Source organism: Phoca vitulina, unplaced genomic scaffold, assembly GCF_004348235.1.
Source record: "Phoca vitulina isolate PV1807 unplaced genomic scaffold, GSC_HSeal_1.0 scaffold93, whole genome shotgun sequence".
NCBI lineage: Eukaryota > Metazoa > Chordata > Mammalia > Carnivora > Phocidae > Phoca > Phoca vitulina.
The window spans coordinates 1,178,537-1,194,805 of NW_022589796.1; the positions used below are offsets into that span (position 1 = coordinate 1,178,537).

A 16,269-nucleotide genomic window follows, 5' to 3' on the forward strand; every position below is an offset into this window, starting at 1 on the left:
GTTCAATTTGATTACCGTGTATTTTTTAACTCCTGGGGCATTTTTCCCCTGGCAAAATGGAAACGCAAACAGATGGAGAATAAGTGGCTTGAGCTAACATTTTTCTTTTCGTGAAGAAACAGCAGTAGAAAATTGCAAAAGGATCTTGTTTAAGTGAATGTAATTCCTGTTGTAGACAACAAGCCTAGTTCCCCACTCCCATTTCAAAGATTAATAAAAAGACTAGACCAATGCAGGAACATTTAAAAATCCAGGGACATGTTTCAAGAACATTGAATAGCATGAATATCACGCATAGTTTATCTCAGTCTCAAGGACTGTGAGTCAAAAAGGATGTTAAAAACATCTGGATAGAAAAAAATAATGTGTAGCTAGGGATACATTTTGCAATTTCCGATCTTTATCTTCTCTTTTAGTGGTTATCAAAGAGGCTAAAAGGATTTCTTAATATAAAATCCCTGAAAAGAAATACTGTTTGGCCTGGTCTAAGTGTCTAAGACTGGTATTTTTGTTTTCTTCTAATTTGTTCACAATTATCCCTAGTTTTCTTTTTTTCAAGTTTGGGCCAATTCAGAACAAATGAATGGAAGGGATTTAAGAACCAATCATTATAAGAATTTATTGTGCAATATTGGATCAAACTCCTGCATGTTTTTTTGAAAAGATTTTATTTATTTATTTGATAGAAAGAGAGAGAAAGCACGAGCTGGGGGAGGGGCAGAAGAAGAGGGACAAGCAGACTCCATGCTGAGCAAGGAGCCTAAGTGGGGGGGGGGGGAGCAGCTCAATCCCAGAACCCCGAGATCATGACCTGACACTTAACGGACTGAGCCACTCAGGCGCCCCATGCATGTTTTAATCTTTAGGAAAAAATTAAGATGCCAGTGTTAGACTACATGGAGAGAACAACTCAGAGAAAAATGGAAGTCTGCCAATTGCAGAAACACGTTGTCCAGAAAAATCACTGATTGTAAAGAACATCCTCTCTCCTTATATAAGCTACCAGATGTTGTTGAATTGAATTTTAAAAAGAAAAAAAGGAAAAAGCTGATGAGTCATAGGGTGCAACCACAGCTAAGCAAAGTTTAGCAGCTCTTTTAATTAAAGCATGTTGCGGTATGTGTAATAAACAATGGTACAGAATGAGAAAACATAGGTTCTGTACCCAAAGGAGATTTAAATTTAAATACCTTTTACACTTGCCCATTTAGAAAATCTTAATAGCGTCATCTAGTTGCAAGGACTTTGAGAGGTCCTAGCTACCGCTTCTATGACCTTTCACTTCCCCCTCTGCACCCCCAAAAGCACATTTCAGAGAAATCTTTTTTTTTTTTTTTAATGTCAAAGGTATTATAGTATCCGCTAGAGAGAAAATTGAGAAAAATACCCTCCTTATATCAGAATCCATTCAAGTGCCACATTGGGCTGTGTCTTTTCTTCGATCCCAGTGGAGATGGGAATCACTTGCATGTGATTTTCATGAGTGGGGGGTTAGCCCTTCACCTCCAGAACACAGCTCCAAACCTCCACCCTAGCCCGAGATTTTTCTCTAAGCTTCTTTATTCTGTCTTTAGAAACATAATCTCACCTTTTTGCGATTTTTTGCTCTTTCTTTATCTTCTACATTACCCTTATTCCCAGAACTGGTGCTGGCACTCTAGACAAAGTCAGATTAGTCCTCCAGTCAACAGGACAAAGCTCCACCAGCCCCACTTCATGCAATCAGCAGGTATTTATCAACTGCTTCTGTGCACCCGCTGTGTCGGCACTGGTGACAAGGATGAGGCGACTCCGTTCTTGCTCTTCCCATCATTTATGTAGATGTCTGCCGACTTGCATGTTCATATCTCCAGATGGACACACATGATTCATTCGTGGGCAGGAAATACTAACACTTCTATTTATTTCTCATTTTTAATCTAAATATAAGAAGCTAAACCCTACTAGCATTTACCATATGGATTGTCATGGGAGCCCTCACGTGGGCCCATATGTCAGATGTCACATTGCAGGTACAGTGTTTAAAATGGCCTGAGCCTATAATATCAAAGGGTCGACAATATAGTGTGCATGTCATACATAATATATTTCTGATTGGATTGATTTGAGATTGTATTACCTGGTATTATTTTCTCTATCAGCTTTATTAAAGTATAACTGATATGCAATAAATTGCCCATATTTAAAGTATACAATTTGTTCGTTGTTAACATGTGTATATACGTGTGAAATCATCACTGCAGTCAAGATTATTCAACACTGATTAAAGTTTCCTGCTATACCTCTGTAATCTTCTCTTCTCACGTCCCTAGACAACTACTGATCTACTTTCTGTCATTATACATTGCTTGGCATTTCCTAGAATTTGATGTAAAAGAATCGCATAGTATTTTTTTTCTTCCTTCCTTCCCTCCTTCCTTCCTTCCTTCTTTCCTCCTTCCTTCCTTCCTTCCTTCCTTCCCTCCTTCCTTCCTTTCTTTCTTTCTTTTTTTTGGTCTGGCATTTTTCACTTAGCATAATTATTGTGAGATTCATCCATACTTTAGTGTCTCTTAGTAGTTCATTCTCTTTTGTTGCTGAGTTGCATCTTAATTGTACGGATATACCACAATTCTTTTATTCACCTACTGATGGATATTTGAAACTTTTCCAGTTTGGCCTATTATGAATAAAGCTGCTATCAACATTCGTGTGCCTTTTTCAAGACATACACTTTCATTTCTCTTGGGAAATACCTAGGAGTGGAATAGCTGGATCATACGGCAAGTGTATATTTAACTTTTTAAGAAACAACCTAACTGGTGTCCAAAGTGGTCGTATCATTGTAAATTCCCACCTGCAGTGTATGAGAACAATTTCTCCAAATGCACGACAATACTTGGTATGGTAAGTCTTTTGAATTTTAGCTACACTGATAGATCTGTAGTATTATCTCATTGTGGTTTTAATCTGCATTTCCCTAATGACTAATGATGTTGATATCTTTTCATGTGCTTATTTGCCATGTGTACATCTTCTTTGGTGCAGTAATTATTCAAATGCTTGGCCCATTTTGAAAATTGGGTTGTTTGTTTTCCTATTAATCAGTTTTGAGAGTTTTTACGTATTTTAGATACAAGTCTTTATCCAATAAGTGATTTGTAAATATTTTCTGCCTGTTTGTGGCCTGTCTTTTCCTTCCTCTAACAATGTCTTTCAAAGATTAGAAATTCATAATTTTGATAAAGTCAATTTATTAATTTGTTCTTTTATATATCTTACTTTTGGTGTTTTATCAAATACATCTTTGCCTACACCAAGGTCACAAAGGTTTTATCTAGATTTTATAGTCGGTTTTTTATATATGGGTCTATAATCAATTTTGAGTTAATTATTTATATGATGTGCAGTACAGATCAAAGTTCATATTTTTTTGTATAAGCAATATCCAATTATTTTAATACCAAATGCTATACTTTTCCCTCTGAACTACCTTGGCATCTCTGCTGAAACTCAGTTGTCCATGTATAGGTAGGTTTATTTCTAAACTTTTTACTGTGTTCTATTGATCTGTCTATATTTATACCAATACTATACTGTTTTAATTACCATACATTTATAGTAACTTGATTTCAGATAGTCTTAATCTACAACATTATTCTTTCTCAAAGTTGTTTTAGCTATTCTAGGTCCTTGAATTTTGATATGAATTTTAGATTCAGTTTTTAAATTGTTGCAAAAAAAAAAAAAGTCTTGCTGGGATTTCATTTGGAACTGTGTTCAATTTAGAGAGTAATTCAGGGAGAACTAACATATTAGCAGTATTGTATCTTCTGAGCCTAGAACACAACAAATATTTCTCTCCATTAATTTAGAACTTCTTAAATTTCTCTCAGCACTTTTCGTAGTTTTTAGTGTACAAGCCTGTCATATCTTTTCTCAGATTTATCATTAAGTATTTCATATTTACTGATATTGTAAAGGATATATTTTAAATTTCAATTTCTGATCGTTGTCACTAGTATTTACATTTGATTTTTGTATATTGATCTTGTAACCTACAACCTTATTAAACTTATTAGTTCTACTAGCTTATTTTATTTCTAGGCATAGGAAGTTGTTAATATCTCCTTATTATCCTTTGGATATCTGTAGAATCTGTAGTAATGTCAGTTTCCTCATTCCTGATATTGGTAATTTATGTTTTCTTTCTTTCTGGTCAGTGTAGCTAGAGTTTATCAATTTTATTTATCTTCTCAAAGAACCAGTTTTTAATCCATTGATTTTTTCTATTGTTTTTCAATTTTCTATATTACAGATTTCAACTTTGACATTTATAATTTCCTTCCTTCTATGTAGTTTATAATTAATTTTATCTTCCTTTTCCAGCTCCTAAAGGTGAAAGATGAAATTATTGATTTAAAACTATTCTCCATTTTTAATATATGTGTTTAGTGCTATAAAATTTCCCTAAACATTGCTGTAGCTGCATCCCACAAACATGATATATTGTGCTTTCATTTTCATTCTGTTCAAAATACTTTATTATTTTTCTTTGGTCTCTTATTTGACCCAGAGTTTATTTAGACTTCTGTTAGCTTCTAAATATTTTGGGATTTTTCAAGAGATAGGTCGTTCTGTTATTAAAGATTTCTACTTTTATTCCCTTGTAGTCAGAGAACACATTTTATATAACTTGAATCCTTTAAAAATTTTTGTGACTTACTTTATGTCATAAAATATGGTCTATTTTGGTAAATGGTCTACCTGCCCTTGAAAAGAATGTGTATTCTGTTGTTGGATGGTATGTTCTATAAATAACAATCAGGTCAAGTTGATCAACAGTGCTATTCAACTCTACTATATCCTTACTGATTTTAGTCCTAATTGTTCTATCAGTTATTTAAAGAGGGGTGCTAGAACCACTGTCTATAATTGTGGATTTGTCTACTTTTCCTCACAGTTTTCAGTTTTTGATTTATGTATTTTGAAGTTCTGTTATTATGTGCATAAACATTTAGGCTTGTCATGCCCACTTGATAAATTGCTTTGTCATCATAAAATATATTTCTTATCTTTTATGTATTTCTTAATATTATCTCTGATAATATTCTTTGTTCTGAAGTCTACTTTAATAATAATATAGTCATTCCATCTTTCTTTTGATTAGTATCAGTGTGTTGTGTCTTTGTTCATACTTTACCCTGAACCTACCTGTGTCTTTATATTTAAAGTTTGTTTCTGATAGATAGTTAGGCCTTGGATTTTTATCCAGTTTGGCAATCTATTCCTTTTAATTGGGGTGTTTAGGCCAAGGGGTGGTGAACTACACATCCTGGACTAAATGCTATTTTTGCAAGTGAAGTTTTTTTTTGGAACACAGCCACAATCATTCATTTACATGTTGTTTATGGTTGCTTTTGCATTCAAAAGCAGAGGTGACTTACTACTCCCAAGTCCATATAGCCAGCAAGAATAAAATATTTACCATCTGGCCCCTGACAGAAAAAAAGTTTATCTACCCCTTCTTTAGGCTCTTTCGACTTAATGTGATTATTGTTGTGGTTAGGTTTAAGGCTATCATGTTGTTTTTTAATCTCACTTTTGCCGCAGGTGTTTCTGTGATCAGACGCCTACCTGGCCCCAATCCTGGGCTTTCTCTCCTGTTCCTTACATCTTACAAGGCAATAAAAATGAAATCTCAGGCGCAGGAAGTTTGGTGAATACTCTTGTGTTAGCTTGGGTCCTCTGAGAAGCAGATGCCACGATGAGATTAAATGTGCAAGAAATTTACAGTGGAACATTCCTGCGAAAGAAAGTGGGGAGGGAGCTGGAAAAAGAGGATAGAAGCATCTTAGACTGTTGTACAGTTCTAAGGAAATTTCAGCAAGACCATCAGGGAGTCTTGGAGACAAAGATGCCTGACAAAGGACCCCCATGTTCTCTAGGAACAGACCTGGCTTAGTATACCTGCTGTGCTCAGTCAGCAACCAGGAGCAGCGAGCGTGTGGGAAGAGTGACTGCAGGGCAAATGCAATGATGGTTTCAGAGTAAAGCTGAAGCCCCCAGTCTCTGAAGCCCAGGCTCCCTGTTGTTGGAGGTCTGAGGCTCATTCTCATGGCCTTCACAGTCTTAAGATGAAAGCTGGCTTTAGCAAACTTCCTTGTCTGGGTTTCTGCTTTTACTCAAGTTTCAACTTCTGAGCAATTTGTACTTTTTTTTTTTTGACAGTTCATGAATGCATTTAAAATGACCTTAAAAAAAATATTGTAGGGGCGCCTGGGTGGCTCAGTCGTTAAGCAACTGCCTTCGGCTCAGGTCATGATCCCAGGGTCCTAGGATGGAGCCCTGCATCGGGCTCCCTGCTCAGCGGGGAGTCTGCTTCTCCCTCTGACCCTCCTCCCTCTCATGCTCTCTGTCTCTCATTCTCTCTCTCAAATAAATAAATAAAATCTTTAAAAAAAAATTTTATCCAGCAATTTTTATTGTTTTCTGCAAGGAGGTCAGTCAGGGTATCTACATTTTCACAAGTCTAGACACTGAATTTATCTCATTCATTATTTCATAATGTCTATTTTTGTATATATTTTATAATGAACATAATGTAACTGTAAATTTATAAGTCTTGTTAAGGGAATAAAAGGTGATAAACATAAACAAGCATGGACTGCTGGATCCCTCCCCTCAGAAAAGCTCTAGAGAGGCTACAGAAGTGAGAAGAGTAGGATGGGCTCCATCAATGAACAACAGCAGCCCTCAAGTGGAACAGCAGGAGGCTGCCTTCAACTGCTGCATCGGGAGGTGGGTAACTGAAGCCTAGAAGTGGAGTGGGGGCTGGGGAGTGGCTGGAGGTGGCAGAGAGAGTGTGGTTGGAAGATGCTTTTGTTTTTGCCTCCCTCCCTTAACCCCATTGTCCTGAGCCTTCACCACAGAACAATAGCAAGAGCCAATTCATTGGCCAGGAGGGTAATATTAGGTAGCACAGAAAGCCACAGTATTGGGGAATTGATGAAAACAAGTATAGGTTGAGCTGCCAGACTCATGCATTCACTCTGGGAAGTGAGGGAAATTTTCCCTGTAAACCCCTAGGACTGGTGGTTGTAACCAAAGGAACTTGCTTTCTCCCAGCGCTGCCTCTAAGGGTTTAAATGGAAAGCTCCTGCGAAAGCAAGGGCATGTCTGCAGGAATGGCGGCAAATAGCAACAGTGGTTTTGTGGTATCTGGGATCATCTTTTCCCCTTACCTTCAACACACTTGGTTGAGCACAGACTAGGCTTTGACCTTCTGCAGTACACTTTATCAGCCGAAGTAGCTGATCCATCCAGGGAGAGGTGAACTCACAAGTCAAAATAACTAGATATGCAAAGGATACAGTGATTGTACAGGAAAAACTATGTGGAACATTTACCATCTGAAGGAGAATTACTGAGCTAAACACACCTGAATTTTAAAATAAATATGAAAAATTTGCTCTAGGAGGTGGGGGAAGATAATCAATAACAAGAAGCCATTAGTAAAGACCAAGTAAAAATATTAGATAGGAAAAATATAATAGTTATAATAAAAAACACAATAAATGAGAAAGACAGCCAGATGGTTATGACTGACACATGCATTAGTGAGTTGCAAGATCCTATTGAGCAACTTTCCCGGAATGTGGCAGGAAAGAACGGAGTTAAGATAGAAAAGTCAAGGAGAGGCTAAGATTGAGGGGAAAGTGCTTATGTCTGAATCATAAAACCTCCGGGAGAGAAAAAAAGAAAAGGAGGAAATAGTGGAAGAAATAAAGGCAAGGAATTTCTCAAAACTAAGAGATGGAGGAAATAGTGGAAGAAATAAAGGCAAGGAATTTCTCACAACTAAACGAAGAGAAGAAAGGCTTCAGATTATAACGTTCAGTGCCCAAAAGGAGAGAAAGCAACAAATTTCTTAAAACGTGCAGAGAGCGAAAGCAGATTCTCTTCAAAGAAACAATGATCAGATTGCTCCCAAGAGCAATAGAGGATGTAAGAAGATCAACAAATAATGTAAATTAGTCTTGAAAGGAAATAATTTGAAACCTAGAATTTTATATCCAGCCAATTTTTCATTCAAATATGAGAACACAATAAAGAAACATTCACATACATATGAAGGCTTAGAAGGTTTATCATAAACACACATTGGAAACTTGCTTGAAAGTAGTATTTAAATAGGAAGAGAGACAAGGTCAGGATGTATAGGAGACAGAGCCAATAAAGGTGGTCAAACACCTTGGCAAAATTTATGTTGTCTTAAGAAGATAAGATAGCTAGGGGCACCTGGGTGGCTCAGTCGGTTAAAAGCATCTACCTTCGGCTCAGGTCATGATCCCAGGGTCCTGGGATCGAGCGACGTGTCGGCTCCCTGCTCAACAGGGAGTCTGCTTCTCCCTCTCCCTCTGCCCCTGCTCCTGCTGTCTCTCTCTCTCTCTCTCTCTCTCAAGTAAATAAATAAAATCCTTAAAAAAAAAAAAGATGATAAAATAGCTAGAACTAAAGAATAAAAGAAAGGACATACACAGTACCTTAGAACTTAACTTCTAGACAGGAGATAGTACTTATCATATTGAGGGAAAATAGATATTAAGATTTTAAAAATCTTGGACATGAGCATGGGTCTTAGTAACCTAAGGCCAATGACCATGAGAACAAAAATTGAAGATATAACTTTCAAACCAGCATAAGAAATAAATCTTTCTTGAAAATCAAGAAATCTAAGAAAAAGAGAAAAAAGAAATAAAAAGTACTATAAATGAGAAATATGATCTAAAATGGTGGAAATTAAGTCCTAATATACCAGTATTTACAATAAATATACTGAGAGAAATCTGACTTTAAAGATCTTTATCAGAAAGCAAAAAGTTAGAAACCAAAAAAAAACCACTAATAATTCAGCTTAAATAGTTGTTCTTTTTTTTTTTTTGAACAATAGAGTAATCTAAGACCAGAAATAAATGAAGTAGAACATAAAAGAATAGGGAAGTATCTTAAGTCAGATTTCCTAGAATAGAGGTCTGCAAACTTTTTCTGTGAAAGGCTAGCTAGTAAATATTTTTGGTTTGGTAGGTCACATAGGATGTTTATTGTTTTTTTTTTCTTTTTCTTCCTTCCCTTTCCTTCCTTCCTTCCTTTCTCCCTCTCTCTCTCTCTTTCTTTTTTTTACAATCCCATACAAATGAAAAAACACTTAGCTTAAGTGTTAGCTTGCAGGCCATATCAAAACAGGCTGCAGGCTGAATTTAACCCGTGGGTTGCACTTTGCCCTCCCAGAAGCAGAGCTGGAGAAAACTGTTCAGGCACGCACATTCTTCGGTGTTGTCTTGAGGGAGTGCTCTGAGGAGGAAGAGACTGAAGAAAGCAAGAAAGCAGGCGGGGACAGAAGAGGCTAAGCAAGGATGTGCAGAACTTCAGCCTGATCCCCCAGGGAGTTCTAGAGCATGAATCACACCAGAGAGTCCCACTTGGGCTTTAGTGGTGCTCACATGTCTGCAAGTCATTGGCTGTGATTACCTTGGGGAGGGTGTAGACCTCCAAGAAGCAGGGAAGGGGCGACGGGGGACTGTAGCAGCCAATACTCAATGGAATCTGGAAGATGGGTACGCCAGCCTGGAAAAGAAAATCCACTAGAAGAACATGAACAAAGTTAAAGTGGTTTCTTTGGGGCGGGGGGAAGAAAAGTATTAGAAGCAAGTAAAATATGGAATAAAAAGAAGAAATGTCTATATACACATTGAGAATTTTTAAGTCCTAACAATGTCAATATACAGAGAACTCCTATCTTACGCAAGTTGTTTGAGAAAATGGAAGAAAAGTAAAAGTTGATGTCACTTTTTGAAGCTAAAATAATCCTGATTCCAAAACCACATAAAAAATAATAGAAGAAAATTATTGGACTCTTTCATATTTGAATGTAGATGCATAAAAATTGTAGCAAATGAGAGCCAGTTGCATAATTACCCAGAGGTCCGTGCGCAGGGCTGGAAGTTCCAACCTTCCAGTCACTGGTCTTTCTGGTGACCAGCCCCATCCCGAGGCTATCTAGAGGGGTCCCACTCTAAGTCACCTCTTTAGCATAAACTCGGGTATGATAAAAGGGGTTTGTTAAGAGTAACAAAAGATCCTATCCCTACTTTGGAAATTCCAAGGGTTTTAGGAGCTCTGTGCCAGGAACCAGGGACAACGACCAAACATATTTCTTATTATACCACACCATTCTTTCTTCAGATTGTCACCTGCAAGTCTATGGACGCACTTTCTACACGGTCCATGAACTTGGCCCTGTGTACTGAGTACTGACTCAGCAGTCTAATAACACGGGTTCAATTTCTTGTTTTGAACACAGTTCTGTGACCCTGGGTAAGTGATTTAATCTCTTTAGTACTCATTTCCTTATTCTAAAATGGAGATGGCAGTTCCTACCTCTGGGTTTCATGCTAAATACTAAATTGGGTTATCGTCAAGTTTTTGTATAGCGCACGATACACAGTAGTTGCAGGCAGATCTTTTGTGAAATGTCAACACACTCAATGTCTGGGCTCCAGTCTTTCACAATGTGTTTTGTTATGCTCACGTTAGAGCTCTTTTAAATACAACTGTAAAGATTCGCGCAGTCACCCAGTAGCTAGGTAGTGTAAGTCATTTTCCCAGGCTATTGATGAATATTCTTCACACGGCTCAACCAAAAGCGTTGTTCAAATAAAGATAAGACAAATTACAGTACTTCCTTTTTCCAGTCAACCAGCTCTGTCATTCAATATTAGGAGATTAGATAAATCGGACAGAGCAGTTTTCATCGTAAAGCCCTGTTGGTTAGTACTCAGTGATTTGTTGTTTTTAATTGATTTGGTGAGTACTATTTCCAGCATAATGTTATATAAATATATATAGGAAGTCCCATTCTGGATTAGTTTCTTGGCCAAATTATATGGCAATTTCTTCCTATAAAAATGGAACTACTCCTAAAGTTTCAGCATGAATTTACATTTACAGAATACTTGGCAAGCAAAAACTATTTTACTATGGTTTTTATATTTCAAATTTAAGCACCTTAATAATAAAAGAAATAAAACCACTCTTTCAAAGTCTTCTTAATCTGGTCCAAACACTATCAGTGGGAAAACATGTATTTCTACCTTTATAATCAAGGGGGGTGGGCTACTCTGGTGTTCTTTTTATCGTTTCATATTTCCCCATGTGGCTAGGTAGTAGTAGTCTTTTTTTTTGAGGTGGGGGAGCAGCCGGGGGTGAGGAAGAGAGAGAATCTTAAGCAGGCTCCACGATGGGGGGGGCTTGATCTCACAACCCTGAGATCATGGCCCGAGCCAAAATCAAGAGTCAGACGCTTAACCGACTGAACCACCCAGGTGCCCCAGTATTCTGTCATTCTTAAAAATCTAGGCAAGCAGGTGTGTTTTCAATTATGCATTATGACCACTGCATAATCGGCTTCTTCACTAATCTCATTAGTGGAAAATGTGCAGGGGAATAACCTGTCTGTGCCAGATTTCATCTCCAGCTTTCTGACAATGGCCAGAGACATATACATCCTACCCCACTCAATTGTCTTACAATGTTCTTCCATCAAGCGGTGGCCGTCTATGTTCTCTCCCCTTAATGTCAGACAAGTCTTTGTAACTGCTTTGACTAACAGAATGTGGGGGAAGTGAGCCTGTCATATAAGAGGCAGTATGGCTTTCGCCTGCTTCTGTCTCTGTCTCTGTTCGCACTTGCCTTTGGAACCCAGCTGCCATATTGTGAGGAAGTTCGAACCGCATGGAGACACCACACAGAATTCCAACTGACAGGCTCAGCTAAGGTTCCAGCGAGCAGCCAATATATCAACCACCAGGGAAACCTTCAGATCAGAGCTACCCATAGAACTTTCTGTGATTGGGGAAATTTTCTAAGTTTGTGCTAATACGGTAACTTACTCCCTTATGAGGCTGTTGAGCAGTGGTAATGTGGCAAATGCGAACAAGGAAGTGGATTTTAAATTTTATTTCATTTTAGTTAATTTAAATTTAAACAAGTACATGTGGCTAATGGCTGCCACACTGGACCATTTATCGTCACTTGGTTGTAGCCCTTGGCCTTTGAATCTTCCAGCTGAAGCAAAAGACATCATGAAACAGAAACAAACCATCCCCATAGTGCCTGCTCCATATTCCTAACTCTCATAAGCCCTGAGAAATAATAATTATTGTTCACTTAAGCTACTCAGTTTTGGGAATGGTTTGTTACAGAGCAATCGATAATGAATACGCTGTTTCTACTGTTTTGTTCACTTGTTTTTTGTTTTCCACAGTAAATAAAAATGTACAAGTCTTTCCCCCTCTAGCTATGGTTATGTGTCTCTGGTCTTCACAGCCAGGTTTCTTGAGTGAGTCGTCTACACTCACCATCCTCATTCGAAGCTTATTCACTAGTCAACACGCATTAGGCTCTGGATACAAACAAAGTCATAGTAACATTAGTTCAGGCTTATTTCTCCCACTTAGAAAATGCAGGACTTCAGTATCCCACTCTGTCTTCTCGGTCTCTCCTACTTATCTCTGAGCAAAGCCCACCCTGAAAAAGTCAGAAAAGGGGGTCCTTTGGACTGAGACATGGCAAAAACATTTTTTTTTTTTTTTTTGAATGGACTATGCATGACCCTCAGTGAAATGTGAAAGGCTTGTCTATCCTAGTGTGTGGCCCAAAGGCTACCATGAAAATAGCTCTTTCAGTCAGGGTCTTTGTCTCCTTCTCTCCACGGGGTTCAGAACCAATCCTGGGGTATGGTTTGGCCAAGAAACAAAGCAGCCTTCTCCACATACACCTTCTGTCCCTCCTCCACATGCACCCCAGCATCAACGCACAAACTTCCCTTCCACAACCCCTTCGCTCCCCTCCTGAAACTAGCCTGTCCACCAGCCTTCAAGTGTCATCTAGGGATCCCAAAGGAACTTTGTGATAGCAAATAATGACAACTCCCAAACGCTATTTTTGCCCAGATTAGCCAGACATCTGGGTGGGGAGTGTGATTTAGTGTTTCGATTTCCTAGAACATACTACCTCTATTACAAAAGTGAGGAAATATTTCCATGATACCAGTTCTCTAGAAGTGGGATAGGTCACCTTCTCTCTCCACTGGGAAAACACAAGTTCATCCCATGGGAGGCTGAAAAAAATACCTGCTTGTGCTCTGAAAGGTGTGTTTTGTTTTGTTTTTTAAATAGTCTCAGCAGGGCTGAAACATGGTAAACCATGTTATATCCAAAGACATCCAAAGGTTAAACAAGGTGCATCAAGATTTGACTATTTGCAGTTCACATTGGGAGTGCATGGTTCAATATTGGATACATTCCAATGTAGTAAGTAAGAACCAATTTATAATGAAGGATTCTAATTTGTTTGGAATATCCCAAAGTATTACTGATTATGTTACTGTATTACTGTAGTAAAAGTATTACTAATTATTGTAACTGAATCCAAATAAAACATATCACACACTTGTCTCCCCCTTCCCCTACCAATCAGCTTTGGAACACCAAATTAATAAATGCATCGGTTGCTAATCTGGTTATGAGTTTTCACATTTTTGGTCTGGATTGAAAAAACTCAGTGGTATTAAATAGATTCGAGTTTCGCAAGAGAAGAGGAAATACTATTTTTCCCAAGATGACATTCTTGGATATCACTGTCAAAATATTGTGTGATAGGAAAAAAAATTGCAGGAATGATTAAACTTCTTGTGTATTTAATGGATTTTTCTTTTTCAGCATTAGCTAGCACAAGTCCTCCTCAAAATCTTGTGAAGTAGATCAACTTCCTTCCTAATTCAAATAAACATACAGTCCTCAAAAATTACACTGATGTTTGTTAAAATTCAACATTCTAAAGAAAATATTTTAATAAAGATTATGGATAATTTTATATTTATAATCAAATGTATCTGGGTTTTTCTAGGTCCCTCATATAAAGGTGGCATAGTGGAAATTGTATTTAGAACACGAATTTGATGAATCAAGAAACTGGCCAATTAGAATTATCAATCTCTAACTTGGATACTGATTCTTCTATGGAACAAAGCTAAAAGGAATTCCCTTGGCTGGTTTCTTACTTTCTGGGTGTGGTTTATTTTCTTCTCTGCCTGGAACAAAGATAGTCAGGAAAATCTTTTACAACTAAAATTCTTTGTCTTACAAGGAGAGAAAAAAAGAAAAGCAGTAGATCAAGTCTGGCTTAATTGTTTGCTTATACTAGCGCATATATTGGATTTTTTCCAGGTTAACAAAAATAAAGCCCCAGGAAAGATACATGCAGTAGTATATTTAAGCTACTGGCTCACACACATTTTAAGGACTGAAAGTATATAAAAAATATGAAGGCAGAAGAAAAACAGTAAGCAGTTATGAAATGTAACAAGGTTTTTTATTCTTTATTAGTTTAAAGGAAGCTAGAACCTGATAATAATACGTCACGAATGGTTCAGAACCAAACAAAGGCTGCTTAGCTATTTATTTTGCATTTTTTTCCTTTTAGGAAGTGAGAAAAAAACAGTTCTATTGGCACTCGAGTTCATTTTCAATTAAAATCCCCATAAATTAGAAAACATCTCATAAAACAGTGGAAATGGAAAAATGTTATTCAGAAAACAACTTTCTTAAGTGTGCTGGTTTTCTGTGGTGCCTTGGGCTGTCAGCTGTCAGATTCTAAGACATTCAAAAAAATAATTCAACCTCTGTGTTCGTGTTGATGATAATATATAATAGTGTCTTGTCCTTTGATGTAAATAAGAGGAAAAAGTCATACTTGCTTAGTTTTGAATTGAACCCCCCGCCCCACGAATTCTGCCATTTGCTCATGTCCCACACGAATAAAAAGATGCAGCTTAGAAACGAGGGCCTTGCTGCCATTGTACTTTTTCTAATTAAAATTCAGAGTATTAAACACAGTTGAGTACATCCATGCATACATGACATACCGTTATCACATACCGGAAGCTCCGATCAACAGCACTGAGCAAAGGCTCATTTCATAACATCATTAAGATTCATTATATGCTACAGTTCAAAAAGGCTTTGTCAAAGCAAATAGTAATGGCCTGCCAGAAATGCACAAACAGAAATTTATATTAAATTGTCCTTTCCCTCCTTTTTGAGTATGGGAATCTAGTTGCATTCCCAGGATTTGCGTTCAGAGCTTAACTGAAAAGGCTTCCAGTTTCTCCAGATTGCAAAATATTACCAAAATGGAATATTTAAAAAAAAAAAAAAAGTTGAGTGAAAAATATTTGAGTAACTAGGTGGGGGTATAGTCATCAAGCATAATAACTGTATCGGAATAAAAGAAGGTGCAGTTCTGGAGTGTAAAGGTAGATAGAACGCATGAGTCACAAGGCGGAGTATTTAATTTGGAACAAGTCAAATAAAAACACTGCTTTATTTTCCTTAAGAACCTTTGGTACTCTTTATGTTATAACCTCAGAAAAGAAAGCTCTCTCATTAAAACATTTTTTTTTCTTTTATCTCCTGCTGAGTGAAGATGCCTGGGGAGACAAACTTTACATGCTGGCTTTCCGACTATAGTCGTAAGTATGATGTTATCTGGAGATTCGTTGGTGAGAATTTACTCCTTTAGACTCGATACTTTTCTTTGCCATGTTCATTGATCACACATATGTGCTGAAACAATAAAGGATTTAAATGAATCGGTTTCTTAACCAAATAGGAGGGGTGCAGAAAATGTAATGCAGTAATAATAGAATGTCATCTTATAATTGGTTATTGTTCATTCAAATATATGTGTGTGCATTTATGTGTGTGCATGTATATAAAATCTAAAGACACCCAATTGAATGCTTGAAAAAGTTTCTTCATTGTTCTAGTTTTGAGCCCTATTCCAAATCTGGCTCCCTAGGTCTGGAACAACCAGAAAGGCTGAAGGAGGGTATGGTCAGCCATGGTGGAGATAGAAGTCTCCACTTGGTAACATTATCACCTCTAGGGAGAATGGAGAAATAGCCATGGTAAACACAACATTGACTTAATCGATCCTTTTTGGGTAGCAAGAAATGTGTCGGGAATATTTTGATTGCAAGGCACAGAAGTGGAGTCAGGTTAATATAGGCTAATATAGCCTACCAAGGCTAATGAGGTGGCTCACAGAATCCAAGGAAGAGCTACACAATGAAGCAACTGGAAGGCTGGAATGGGGTAGCTCCTGACTTTAGCCCATGGTGCTTGTGGATACTCTCTCTGGGGCCCTGCCATTCAGTGGCTTAAGACC

General features: G+C 37.5%; 1 protein-coding gene across 3 annotated transcripts in view; it reads right to left on the reverse strand.

The window, feature by feature from the left end:
* Window positions 1-14,393: 14,393 nt before the first annotated feature.
* The window catches only part of PRTFDC1 (phosphoribosyl transferase domain containing 1), a 91,056-nt gene continuing 89,180 nt past the window's right edge, over window positions 14,394-16,269 (reverse strand). For all 3 annotated transcript variants that reach the window (XM_032396677.1, XM_032396679.1, XM_032396678.1), the window contains one exon: window positions 14,394-15,665. In XM_032396677.1, the coding sequence (XP_032252568.1) occupies window positions 15,618-15,665 (48 nt within the window). In that variant the 3' untranslated portion in view covers window positions 14,394-15,617. The remainder of the gene's footprint in view (window positions 15,666-16,269) is intronic.